Source organism: Artibeus jamaicensis, unplaced genomic scaffold (genome assembly GCF_021234435.1).
Source record: "Artibeus jamaicensis isolate MK-2021 breed Jamaican fruit bat unplaced genomic scaffold, CSHL_Jam_final contig_465, whole genome shotgun sequence".
NCBI lineage: Eukaryota > Metazoa > Chordata > Mammalia > Chiroptera > Phyllostomidae > Artibeus > Artibeus jamaicensis.
Genome location: NW_026521843.1, coordinates 35646345 through 35660015, shown reverse-complemented (window position 1 = coordinate 35660015; position 13671 = coordinate 35646345). Strand labels below are relative to the sequence as shown.

Here is a 13671-nt window from a genome sequence, read left to right as displayed (position 1 = left end):
CCGGCAGCAGCTGGCACTGGAGACGGCTGCTCACAGGCAGGCCGTCAGGCGTCCTTTGGGGCCACGTTCTACATAATGCTCTCCAGAAGGAAGTGGGTGACGTTCTCTGCAGCGCCGTAGACCACTTGAACATCTAGAATTGCATGCATTTCTTCTCCATCCTCTGCCCCCAAGAGTTTTGCTTGGGTTGAACAGAAACCAGTGTTCATGTTGCATTAAAGCTCTTCAACTACATGTGGAGAAGCCGAGCGACTTAGAATGAGCTTGTCCCGTCCCTCCACACTCCACGTGGGCCGAGTGTGGAAGGACAGAAGAGAGCTGCCTTGGAAATGCCGGAGGGGCTGATTCATCTCTAGAGCTAGTAGGGGGGCTTCCAACATCACTGTGAGAGCAGTCGCACCTCACAAAGCAATGTGCCCATTTTGCACTGAGCAATGGTTAAGGTCAAAAGCAGCCCTGGCTTAGGAGTCCAAGTAAACTAGTTGAGGTTCTGCCTCTAACTCGCACTGGGCCTAATGGCCTCTCCCCTCCTCTGGTCTTTTATGTAAAATTGGGCAACACTTGCCATGCTTGCTTCTCAGGAGGCTGAGGTTCCATGTTATTATTTTGAAGCCTCTTGGTTGTGGATTAATCACTGGTCTTAGGAATTCTGGTGATCAGTTGGAAGTTACGAGGATCAAGCACATTCTAACCTGACGGTCTGGAATGGCACTACGGCTTGTCTGGGAGCTCCCACTGAAGTGGGCCGTGCTGGGTCTCCCCGACCTGTCCCCTCCGTCCAGCAATGCCCGGAGTGGCTATTGCATGCCCTGGGCTTCTCACCAGGACAGTCCCAGGACAGTTCTAGTGGACACACAGTTCTGTCGAGACATGGGTTGGGAGTCACTGGACACTAAATACCTTAAACTGGGAAAGACCCTATCTTCCTTAGGACTCCCGGGATTTCCTGTTCACTGTCCTCCTTGGCGCCCCCCCACGCCCCTGGGTGGGGGGTGCGGGGGAACAGCGGAGACCAGGCCTGGGGCGTAACAGCCACATTAATCAGGTTAGTACCTGCAGTCGTCTCCTCCAGTGCTGACCACATACTTGTCATCGTGCGAGAAACGGATGTTCGTCACGTGAGCCGAGTGACCAAAGTAACGTTTGTGTTTGGCCTGTGAGCAAAAGTGAACAGAGACGGCTGAGAGACCCTGCTCCTCCTGGGAACCTCGGACCACGTTCCCTGAAGGACACAAAGCCCCGCTTGCCAGAACCTTCCTTCACTCAAGATTCCCACTTGGTCTGAAATCTGTTAGCCAGCCTTTCACTGACTTTCCTGTCTCCTCCTTGCCCCAGTTACAGCCATTTTGTCCACCCCCATCGTCCCTTCTCCTGGCTGCCAGGACTCCCCCTCCAGAGGGGGGGAGATGAAAAGGTTCGGGGTTGCCAGATTCCCAGAGGGCTGGAACGAGGTTCCTCGTGTTTTAGATTCTAGATGGCTGTCTAGGTGTGGTCGCCATCTCCGGCACAGTGCAGAAAACCCAGGGCGTGGGGGCAGTGTGGGGAGGTTCCTCTGAGAAAGACTCACAAATTTTTCTGTGCATGGGAAATCAAAGAGCTTCACGAGCCCAAAGTCATCTCCTGTGACAATGTTCAGGCCAGCATGGGTCACACACGCGCAGTTAACATCAGCCTTGTCTGCGTTTCGTGGCCAGATGCCAATGACCTCGTCTCCCAGAATGCTGTTCCAACAGGAAGAGGTGTTAAGAGGAGGCCTGTGAGAAGCCCTCTTGCAGTCGGACGTCCTCTCTCAGGGGTAAGAGGGCAAGAGGGTTATTTTACATAACACCAGTATGGTCAGGTGGCTCTTCTGGCCCCTGTACATTTGCCCCAGCTCTTGTCCTCTGCCTGGGGCCTTTTCACCCCCAAGAGAAAAGTTACCTCCATCTCTGATTCTCTCCCACCTCCCTGTAGTCCTGAGTATGCATATGTTTGAGAGAAGAGTGGGGGCTCCTTCAAGCTCACAGGACAATGGTCTCTTTCCCCTTCCACTGGCAAGGCACTGTTTCTTATCCGGCTAACTGGCAGTTCCAGCCCTCCCATTTTTCCCGGTGATCACGAGGGCTTGGTCAAGGGCTGGGAGATGGTTTCCCTTTGTTGGCTGGATGGGAGTGGGGATTTGTAGGGTTGGTTACACAAAAAGAGGGACTTTGCATCTCAAGGCCCAGGTCAGATCGAATCCAGTGGCCCAAACTGGTACCAAGAAGCCTTCTGCCCCCACCTCCAAAGAGCAGCGCTCTTATCTCTCTTCTTCAGACCCAGCTACCCACAGACTTGGAGGCTGAGCCCGGGACAAGAGACTCCCTTGTGACCTTTTCCTCAAGAAGTGTTTTCCTCCGGTCACCTTGTCCAGGAGGCCCAGGTGATCTTCTCAATGACTGTGGCTTCGGTTACCTGCTTCCCCAGGGGCACCTCATGCACCTGGCGCTTGTAGGCTCCCGTGGACACCTGCACAGGGGAAGGACACCATGTCTGTCCACCCTCTCCCCCGGCCCGCAGGACTCCCTTCTCGATGGCTGTTCCCCAGCACACTGGCCCAGCCTGTGCATCTGCAGGGCTTTTCACTAAAACCCAAGTTCAACTGCAGGCTACAATCCTGTGGTCAGCCCACTCGAAGTCCATGTGAGCAGAGCATTTTTCCACCTATTTCCTCACTATTTTCCCAAGGCCTGAGGCAGCGTTTCAGGCCCAGCCAAGTCAAACCCTTGGAGAGTGGGGCCTGGCTCCTGCCTGGAATGGAGCCTCAGGTCCCGCTGCTGCTCACTCGGGTTTGGGGTCCCCTTTCTCAGAGAACCAAGGTCCTCTGGTCGAAGGCAGGCCGGTTTCCTCAGGGACAACAGCTGCTGCAGAGAACTGTTGAACCCTCCAGGGCCTGAGCCTTGCTTCTCTGGGGTCTTCTTTGGCAGCCGTCCCCAACCTTTTTGGCACCAGGGACTGGTTTCGTGGAAGACAATTTTTCCATGGACGGGGGCGGGGCGGGAAAGATGGGAGGCGGAGCTCGGGCAGTGATGTGAGTGAGCAGCCCCCTCTCACCTCCTGCTCTGTGGCCGGTTCCTACCAGGCCATAGACTGATACTGGTCTGTGGCCCAGGGGTTGGGGATCCCTGTTCTAGGGGGAACTGGCCATTTTCCAGAAAGTGGCTGTGCCTACATCTCAGGGCCCCCGCCCCTGTGGGTGCCTCTAGCCCAGCCTGCCCATGAGTCCCTGCTGTTGGAGGAATTAGTGGAGACCTGTCTCACTGCAGGACCTCTCCACAGAGGGCCTGGGCTGGCGCTCCCAGCCTGTTGTTTGGCTGACTCCTACCCATCTGCAGGCCTCAGCTTAAATACCACTTGGGCAGAAGGGAAGTGGATCTAAATTCAGCCCGTCCCATGCTCCCACAGCGCCCTGCACTGTTCCTTCTCAGTGCGCGATCACGTTTGTACTTGTACGTGTATTCTGTGATTATCTGGTTATTGCTTGTCTCCTCCATGACAAAGCAAACTCCAGGAGAGAAGAGACCAGGACCACTTTGTCCGTCCAAAAGCCTGCCACAGTGCCGGGTTTTTAAATGTCTGATGAACGAACGTGTCCTCTCTCCCTTCACATGAATATCCAAAGCCAGGTCGGCTCACAAATGCATCGTATTTGTTCATGTCGCTGGAGAAACTGTTCTGCCTTCAGCTATAACTTTCAACGGCGGGACCCCTCTCTGTCCCACCCATCAGTTCCCCTGCGACCCACTGCGGAGCTCTCCCTCCAGGTGCACTAGCCGGAGTCCAGGTCCCCGGTGTGGAGGGGCCGACTGAACAGGGTTTGGAATGAACATGAACGAGTGTAGGAAGTGATACAGGTTTACAGGTGCAGCCCTGAGAACTAGGAGATGGGAAGCTTTGGAGGTGAGGTGAGAGCAGAATCACAGATGGTTAGGGCTTGTGTTTCCTGCTTTTCTTACTGGAGAAAAACTCTACTAGTTTAAGATTCTATTTCTTCAATCTGCTTAACTTCTGTAAGCCCCTTTATCATTTATAAAACAGGAAAGGCGACAGCACCCAAAGGGGTTCCTGTGCAGAGTAAATTAGCACACTGGTGGGGACACAATTAAGTGCTTGATTAATGCGAGCCATTGTTACTATTACTGTTACTGGTTGCCCCAGATGTCAGTGAAGCTGACACATACCTGAATGTATCTGCCATCTGCAGAAAAATCCATCTGAATGACAAAGCTGGGGATGTCTTTGCAGTAGCCAATGCGATTCAGGCTTGTGCCCTGAGTGAGGTCGTAGAAGTCAACCGCGTGCTCGGAAGAACCAATGGCTAAGAGTCTGCTGTCCGGGCTGATTCTAGAGAAAGCAACCCAAAAGCACGGTCACTGGAGGGCTGGCCAGGCCCTAGGGCGGCTCAGGGGCGGGCCGCCCAGACTCAAAGGCCGGGAGACCTCACTTCTAACTCCCACGTGGTCAACTTCTCCTCCATTCTATTGGACTCAACAATTTCTCTGGATCAAATCCCAAGGAAGTAAGGAAATATATGTACACAGCCTTTTGTAGAACGGCATCTGACAAGAAGTTTTCACCCCACTCTGTGGAAACTAAGATAGGCGTGTCTGAGAATTAATGTGTGAGAGGGTCTCCTTCGTGGTTGGCTCACGGAAAGGGGCCTTCTTACTCCGGAGCTCCTCATCCCCGCTGGGCCCTGCTGAAAGGGGAGCCCCTGGGGAGAAGGACACCCACCTCTCTCCTCCTGCCTGGACCACCTGCTGTGTACCTGATATCTTGGATAGCAGATTTCCGGTCTCGTTTTTTCCCCCACACTTTCAGGCTGTTCACCAGCAAGATGACAAACTCTCCGTTCTTCATGCCGATGGCCACCATCTCCCCGTCAGGGCTGTAGGCCGCACACCTGGCTGCATGGCCCAGGGTCACCTTGTTGAGCAGCTTCTATGTTGATACAAAATAGTGCCGCCTGAGCCCTGGCTGCCTCGGCTGGTGTCCTGGGGAACTCCTGCCCCCCAGGCCAGAGCGGCCACAAGGTAGGCCTCTGAAGTGCTTGCTTCTAGTTACTAACTATCCCTGAGTAGCAGGGGGGCAATAGGTTTTAATTAGAGCAGCTTGAGAGACTACATGTTTTAGGGCAGGAGTTCAGATGTCTCGGTAAGTGGTTTGGAAGTACATATTTTAGGCTTTGGCGTCCATATGGTCTCTCGCAATAGGCAGCAGGCCCACCTTGACCCTCCAGCCATAGGTTGCTGATCTATTATTTATTGTGCAGGGGAAAGAGTTTGCGCTTCGGCAACTGTTAGTTCAAATCCTGGCTCTTGCTGCGTGTGTCTGGGTAGGTTATTAAATACTTTCCCACCTGCCCATTTGAAAAACAAGCAACAGTAATATTGGACTTGCCGGGCTGTTGAGAGCATTAACACTGGCGTGCCCGACACATCCGGGCGTGGCAGGTATTCAGTGAGCGACGCTGCTGGTAACAGCCAACACCACCGTCAGTGGGAACTAATGTGAGTATAATAACCACGCTCGGGCTGTTGCATCTCTGGTCTTTGATCCGCACTGAAAACGGGACTCATTTCATAGTGAAACCGAGTATTTTAGTTCTTAGGAACGTGAGTACTTGTTTTAATATTAGACAAGCTTTGGTAACACCAATCTTTTTCTTCCCCTAGACTGGTCCTTGCTATTTCAGATTTTTACTCCAGATGAATTTTTAAAGTTATTTTTTGATATTTTAAACTGTTTTTCCAAATGCTAAGAGAAGCTTTGTTGGGATTTTGATTGCTATGTTCCCAAATGGGAACATCTGACATTTAAAATCATTTTGAGTCTTCCTGCACAGAGAAGATGATTTCTCTCTCTCTCTTTAGGTTTTGTTGGGGGCGGGGGGGCGTTTGACAAGGGAATAATCATTCACATGTACAGTATTCCAGCTATAAATATTTGAAGACAGACTGGGTGTGTGTGAATGGTTCTTCTTTACTTAGGCTAACTTGACTACTGACCTGTGGCTGATCTCTTGTTCAGCCCCCACCCCCACACATCGTCCCCCGGCCTGACCTCTCCTCACTGCTCTGAGGGCCACGTGAAGGCCCAGGAGCCTGGCAGAGAGGGCCCCTCACCTTGTCAGCCAGGTCCCAGATGCGGGCTGTGCCATCGTTGCTGGCAGAGATGAAGATGTCCTTGGCGGGGTGCGTGGCCAGGCCCCAGATCTCTCCTTCCATGTGTCCATCGATCAGGATGTTGGAAGCAGCATTTTTTTCACCAACTTCAATTATTTCTCCATCTTTGGTCCCCACTAAAATTTTTCCCTGTGGTAATCGAAACACCGTTAGACAAAGGACAAGCACTGGGTCATCCCACCCATGTGAACCGCCTGGCACAGTCGGGCTCATGGGCCCGGCAGGGTGGTGGCTGCCTCGGCCGGTGGGAAGGGGGCTCCCTGTTGCACGGGTAGAGTTTCGGTTCTGCACAGGGGGGCAAGTTCTGTGCGGTGACGGTGGTACGGGAAGGTGAATGTGCGCAATGCCACAGAACTGTACTTAAACATGATTAAAATGGTAAATTCTATGTTCTCTACATTTTGCCACAATCTAAAATAATTTCAAACAGAGCACTATCAGAACAGCCTGGGAATGTGCCTTCACTGGCATCGGTGTTAAAATAGGAAGAGCGGGGAAGGGCTTTGTCTTTAACCACTGAGTCGCTCTTCCTGGAGCAACCTCCCTCCGCTTTCTCACTCCGCCTCCACTCCAGCGGCCACCCTGTGTGAGAGCTCTGCACCGAATTCTCCATCGCCAGTCCCTGCTAGAACATTCCAGGGACTGCAGGCTCACCACCAGGGTGGCCAGTTTCTGCTCTGGGACAACTCACGCTCCTCCTAAGTGCTTCCTGGTACTGAACGAAAGCCCATGTAGGGACGCCTCCCAGGCCCTGGGGCCAGTCCTGCCTCCACCTCCCACGTACCTAACCCCCCTTCCAGATGATTGACAGTTACCTATTTTATCACAAAACCCCCGGATGCAACTTGTGTGGATTACGAAGTCAGGTTTGCCTTTTTTATGGAGACCATCTAGAAAGCAATTCTTAGACTCATATCAATTCAACAATATAAACACAAGGCTGTTATATTATTAAATAGAGATTTGTTTTGAGGTGCATTGGAATCTCCTGGGCGGGGGAGAGGTTAAGAAGAGAAGGGAAAAACAGAGAACATGTCCTGTAGATTCTGATCTGCCAGCTGTGGGTAGGCGCCTGGGCAGCCACATTTTCTAAAATGCGTCCACAGTTGTTTTTGATATGCGGCCAACATATGCCTTGAAAACCAGTGACTCTGAATCAGTTTGATGGCCCTTACTCTCCCCTCACTGACTGTATAACCTTGAGCATGGGGAAATTATTTAATATTTCTGCGCCAGTAATAATATTATCTATAATAACAGGAGTTTCCGTCTGAAAGGGGCTATGTGCCAGGCATGATGAAAGGTACTGTTCATGTATAACACATGCTGTCCTCACAGTAACTGCGGGCTGGATGCAGAACGTTTCAGCAGCACACACGTCCCAGGCCCAGTCCTGCCGAGCGAGTCACTGTTTGTACCCAGGTCTGTCTCCCCAGCACAGTACACACAACTCCCAGGGGCCTTGTTTTAAAGACTCAGGAGCCCAGGACAGGGAAGACCCTGGCTGGTGTGGAAAATGGCATCCGTGGAACCATTTCAAAGTGGAGTTGGACCTGCCATTCCAGAGCAATGACCTTGCTTGTCCTGTTCTTTGCATCTTTTGTCTGGGCAAGACCTTTGGACTGGACTAAAACCAACATTGTTTTATAAACAATTTGCTTGTAAAGCCAGCAGGAAAGTGAATACTCTCACCACGAGGACATGATTCTGGACCTGCAACCTGATGACCGAATCAGTTACGAATCATGAATAGCCAAGAGTGGCTCACCAGTGGGAATTCTTTCTTCTTTCTGTGTAATTCCTTCCTCTTTTCTCATAAAACACCTTGCTTTTGCCCTGTAATCAGGACACTATTTGGGTTTTGCCTCAATGAGTGCTCCCCAAATTGCAATTTTTTGATCCCAAATAAACACCGGTTGCTTCTCATTTCAACTTTTTGACGTTAGGTCAATCAATACTCGGAAGTGGGCCCCTCCCCCCCGGGCCCCGCAGAGGGCAGCCAGCCACGCTCACTTTGCCGCGGCACACGGAGCGCACGCACTCCACCAGCTGCCCGGTCTCCAGCTGGAAGGCCCGGCAGCGCTTCATCTCCTGGTCCCACAACTTCACGGCACCGCCCTCTTTGGTCCTGAAACAGAACAAGAGGAACGTACGTGCCAGCCCGCGTCCTCAGACCTCCCAGGGCCTCCGCTGCCCCCTCCCTCCCCGCCATCTCATTAAGGTCACAGGCGCCAGGACCCAGCAGGGCTGACCCTCCAGGACAGCCCCTCTCCAAGGGCCTGCTGATGTGACATCCCAACCCCTTGAACTTGCAGATTTCCTAGAATGCCTGGAAGTGCCATGATCTTGGAAGGAAAGAGAATTGTATCTAGAAAATCAAGCTTTTTATTAGGTCCGACATAAACAGAAATGTTTCTCCTGTTTTTCTGCTTCATTTTCTCCACTTCCCTGTCCTCGTGGGAACTTCCCGCCCTGTTCCCACTTCTCCTTCGTCTCTTCTCCCACAGAGCTATGGGCGTAATGCTTTATGAACAGCAAAGTGGCTCGTGTATACCCAAGAATACCACTCTGGCTTTTAAACTACCATTCAATACCTCTCTCCTCTGACTCCTACTTCTGAAGGTTTTGCCTTAATGTCTTCTCAGAGAAATGGCAGATTGATCTCCCAGGTGCAGAAAAAGATCACAAAAATCTGCATGTTCTCCAAGTTGTAGATGTTTGTCAGTTTCGCCCAAAACAAAACAAAACGACACTTGTTTCCAGAGCTCCACTTACGGCCGCTCCTTCCCGCCCGTCACGATCAGCCCGTCCCGCAGGGTCGTGTACATGGTGAAGACGGGGCCTGTGTGGGCCTTGGCCACCAGCCGGATGAGGAAGTGGTCCTTCCACACATAGACGTCCCCATTGATGGCGCCCGTGAAAGTGAGGTTGTTCTGTAACCAAAGGGACACCTTCCCAGACGCTTGCTCCCCTGTTAGGGACCCAGCGCTAGAGAAATGGAAATGTGCACTCATGCTGACTTGTGCTGAGCAAAGGCGAAAGAATTTGCAGATGGCCACAAATGGCATATAATAGATCACCTGGTTTTGAAATTCAGTCTGTTGAATTACTCTGGGGCTTTTCACTACCCCACTGAACAGAGCTCTGCCTTAAGTGAACTTCCATTTGGAGACCAAGCCCCAGGGGGCTGGAGGGGAGGGGAGGGACTCCAGCTGAGGGACACTTCCTGAGGCTCATCTAGGAGGTGGGCACATCACAGCTGGGGGGCCACGAAGAGTGGACCGTGTTCCAAAATGTCCCTGGGGGATCTTGCCAGATGGCTGAGGGCCCCCCTGCAGCCCATTTGCAGATGCCTGTGGGGGAGTTTGCCGGCACCAGGGCGGAAGAGAAGAGGGAACCTAGGTCACGGGAGATATGATCCCCACCTTCTCTGTGGCTCACTCGGGCCTGACAGGCTTCCAAGTCAGCTGGCCTCTGGCACAGTGAACCTTCTGCCCCGAGTGGCAACTACTTTTTCTAACATTTTGGGAACAGTGATTGCAAAATCGCCACTAAAGCTGACCTTGTGAAAATGGCTTTCTTGGTGTTTGCAGCTTCTCAACCGTCCTCCCCTGCCCCGCCTCCCCCAACACCCGGGGTTCCCGGTTCCCTCCCAGGAAGCCTCTGCTGGCACTCACAGCACCGAAGGCCACGGACAGCATTGTCTGCATCTTGGCAGCCTCCATGGACCCGATGACCCCTTTCTTGTAAAGGAGGGCGCTGCCTGCCAGGGTCCAGAATTTCATATGTTTGACTCCAACAGACACAAACTGTGTGTCCGAATCAGGGCGAAATTCTACCACAAATATGCGCTCCAGGTGACCCCCTCGGCTGGCAACCTTGGCACCTGTGTGGATGACAGAGTCTAGTGAGGTGGCCCTTGGGAAGCCCTGGGGCCGGCACAGAGCTGCATCCCAGCAAGCCCAGGGCGAGAGTTGGTGTTCTCTCTCCTGTGACAGCACCCTGCCCCTCGCCCCGACGCTGCTCCCGAGGCGGGAAAGAGAGTTTCTGTCCAGGAAAATTTCCAGGACTGCAGGTGCTGCTAACACAATCCGACTCCACACCAGCCCACCCCTGGAGCCGCACCCAGGCACCTATGGACCCAACAGGAAAGGAGGGCACCTCTACCCCCCAGGTCACCACCAGACCCACCCCCACGGGGTGATGAACCACCTCCCCCCAAGTGTCACTGGGGACTCACATTCTCTGTATTTACTTTCTTTTAAAATAAAGGTTCCCATATCCTTGAGGTTTAAATTCCTTACCTTTTATATTTAATTACTAGTTTTTTTCCCTTGGCTCACTTATGGTTTTTACTTGTCTCTTGAGTTCTTTTTTGTCCTGAGTTTTACAGACCCTTCGTCTTAATCAAACCCCAATTCTGCCATTTATTCGCAGGACAGCTTTGGACAAGCTATTTAACCTCTCTGTGCCTCAGTTTCCTCATCTGTAAACTGAGGCTCCTCATCATTCCCATTTTTGAAAGTTGCTGAGGAGAGGAATTGGTAGAGGTGAAGCCTTTCGACCTGCGCTCGGAGCAGTGGGTGTTCTGTAAGTGGTAACTATGATGACAGTCACGCTTGCAGCTCCTTTTAAAATCTCCTGGCTTCTAGTCTTTTAGCCCTTATTTTAAACCTCATCTATTTTTGTCTCATCGGCCCTTGATTTTTTATTTTTATTTTAAAGAAAAGATACTAGAAGTTTAACTTGCTCTTAATGTTTTCAGTTTCTTCATATCTTTTCTCCATTATTCACTCACATGTATCTTTTCTTCCCCTCTTTCTCATCACTTACATTTACCTGTTTGTTGTTGTAATGAATGGCTCTCCAGCAGGTGGGCCACAGCCAGCCTGCAGCTACTCCCTACTGGAACCGCGCCCCCCCAGCGCTGGGGAGGCCCGGGAGGCCGCTGGTTGACTCTTATCACCAGCAGTGACTCTGTCTCTGCAGATGGAATGTTTGACTTCCTGTAACAGATCCCTGACTACCTTGGGCTCATGGTCCCCAAGGACACCATAAACTAAGTTAAAAGACAGAGTGGGAGAAAACATTTGCAAAACTTATATAAGAGACAAAGAATTAACATTAAGATTCAGTAAAGAACTACAGATCATAAGACAAACAACCCTCCCACACCCAGTAGAAAAAGGATTTGAACAGCTGAATTACAGAAGCAGCAACATACAAGCTGTCATTAAAGTAGCAGAAAGAGGATCAATCTCAGTAGTCCCAGGGGAAATGAAAAATGAAACAGTAAGATGCACGCATCTCCTGAGCCGCTGTCTGTTTTCCCCTGCAAGCCCATGAGCACTTCTCCCTGTGACAATGCCCATGTCCCTCTGGGCACTGGCCTCTCAGTTGCTCAGGGCAAATTTCAGACAAGTATCTAGGACCTGACAACATGCAGTTTCTATAATCAGCTTATTTTCTTACTCAATTTTATTTTGTATATTCTTACCTAAAAATGTATATAAATGTCCCTGAAAACACATTATGTATCTGTAAGCAGGACTTGAAGAAAAGGAAAAACTGTACACAATCAGCTCAGGAGAGCTGGTGGCTGGGGAGAGGCCACTAAACACCGTCGCTGGCTCAGAACCCTTCTGGGCCGTTCTGACAAGGCGCTGCCTCCGACCAAGATGGTGGGGGAGCGCCAGCAGAGAGAAGGGTTCTCTTTCTCCTGGGAGCCTGTTTAAAAGACCTGGCTCCCCAAGTTCTCCCTCAGGAGGTCAGAAGGGGCCCCAAGTCTGTGCCAGGGCAGGGCCAGGCCAAAGTGGCTGCTGCCCAGAGCGACCGGCGAGGGGAGTGAGTGGGGAGAGCCTGAGGTGCAAAAGACAAGACCGTGCGCTGGGGCCAGATTTCCAAGGAAGCTGGAATGGACTGAGCCTTGGCTACCACAGAGAGTGGAGTCAGTGGTTCTGCAGAAGAAAGGCATTGTGAGGTAACTGTGACCTCACGGAAGCAAGGGCTTTATATGAGCTTTCCAAGACTGGGTAGGGTGCCCTGTGAAATGACAAGGGCCAAATCCTAGAAAGTGTCCAAGCCAAGGATGGAAGTCAGCTCATCCGAAGTGCACTTGGAGGAATTTCTCCGTGGGATGCACGTTGTCTGCGTGGGAAGACTTTTCTAGTCCTTTCAACTCAGTGACGATTTGAGGCTATCATTTAAGAAGCTCGGTTTCTCATCTGGGGATGAGTCTACTTAATTAGCTGGCCACACCATTATGAGGAAGGAACCTGCATCCCTAAGATACAGGTTATGGGGCCACCTGTACACCATATACTGATGAGTAAGAAAATGAGAAGTGGATGGACTATGACGAGCGAGCCTCATTGTAAAAGTTTGCCCGACCCCAACCTGTTTTTCTCATGCGGGGGCTCAGGGGGGACTGGAACTCTCCGCCCACCGTGCTCAGCTCTTCACGGCTCCCTCCCACAAACCCTCTCGGGGGAAGATGCTGAGATAATGGGATTCTAGGAGCCCTGGATGGGAGACGTGCCACCACTGTGCGTGCCAGGCTTAGCGTGCCCCAGATACCGGCTGCCTGGCTGGAGACGGACCTCACTAATGTCCTAACTAATTGGATCTGCTTTTGCCAGCTGAGCATACGCTTGGAAGATCACACATCTTTGAGTGTAAGATGATCATAAATTTAATAGCAGCCCCATAAATTTAATGGGGGTCTTTGCGCGTGTGTGTATGCCCGCACTTGTGTGTGTCAGGGAAGGGCAAGAAAGAAAGGAAACTTGATGAATGTAAACCTTGATTATAAAATGAACCCCCATTTTTAAAAGGTTAAAATGTAAAGAAACCAATATGCTTCTGAGACTGTGGGGGTGAAACCCTGTCCCCAGATCCTGTAATAAGACAACCAAGATGACAAGGCTGCAGCAGAACCCAGGCATCACCAGAAGGAGCACCGAGAAGGAAGTCCGGGTCGGAAGGGGGTTAGGACAGAAATGGAGGCGGCTGCTCTCCCTCCTGCAGGAGGAAGGCGGCCAGCGCTGGGGCACTTTGTGCCTGAAGACCCTTCACTGGCCAGCACAGGCCTGCCGTGGGCAGCCCCCTCCTGACCGTGGGGTCCAGGGACGCAGCCGATCCCACAGCAGCGCCTCAGTGGGCTTTGCAGGAGGCAGATCTACGTCGGAGCCCAGCCCGTACCACAAGCAAGCCTCCCGGACGGACAGACAGACAGAAGCCCGGCTTTGTTTACCTTCCTGCCAGCGCCAGACAGTGATGGTGTGCTCAGGGTCCACGCCCACCGACACCAGCAGCTTTCCGGTTGCACTGAAGTTGACGTAATTCACCCCCTTCGAGTGGAAGCACCGCAGCATGGAGAGGGTGTGCTTGGTCACGGCGTCCCAGACATGGATGGAAGGTGTTGTTCCTGAACACGGAGGCAAAGAGCTCAGGCTGGGGGCGGCGGGGC

General features: G+C 52.0%; 1 protein-coding gene across 1 annotated transcript in view; it reads right to left on the bottom strand.

The window, feature by feature from the left end:
• Positions 1–13671, bottom strand: part of EML6 (EMAP like 6) — a 231345-nt gene that overhangs the window by 2340 nt on the left and 215334 nt on the right. The window contains exons 31-40 of the mRNA XM_053666835.1: positions 13456–13629; positions 9881–10089; positions 8979–9136; positions 8217–8331; positions 6144–6332; positions 4787–4959; positions 4200–4362; positions 2384–2487; positions 1568–1721; positions 1054–1154 (exon numbers count right to left, since the gene is read on the bottom strand). Coding sequence (XP_053522810.1) covers positions 1054–1154; positions 1568–1721; positions 2384–2487; positions 4200–4362; positions 4787–4959; positions 6144–6332; positions 8217–8331; positions 8979–9136; positions 9881–10089; positions 13456–13629 — 1540 coding nt within the window. The remainder of the gene's footprint in view (positions 1–1053; positions 1155–1567; positions 1722–2383; positions 2488–4199; positions 4363–4786; positions 4960–6143; positions 6333–8216; positions 8332–8978; positions 9137–9880; positions 10090–13455; positions 13630–13671) is intronic.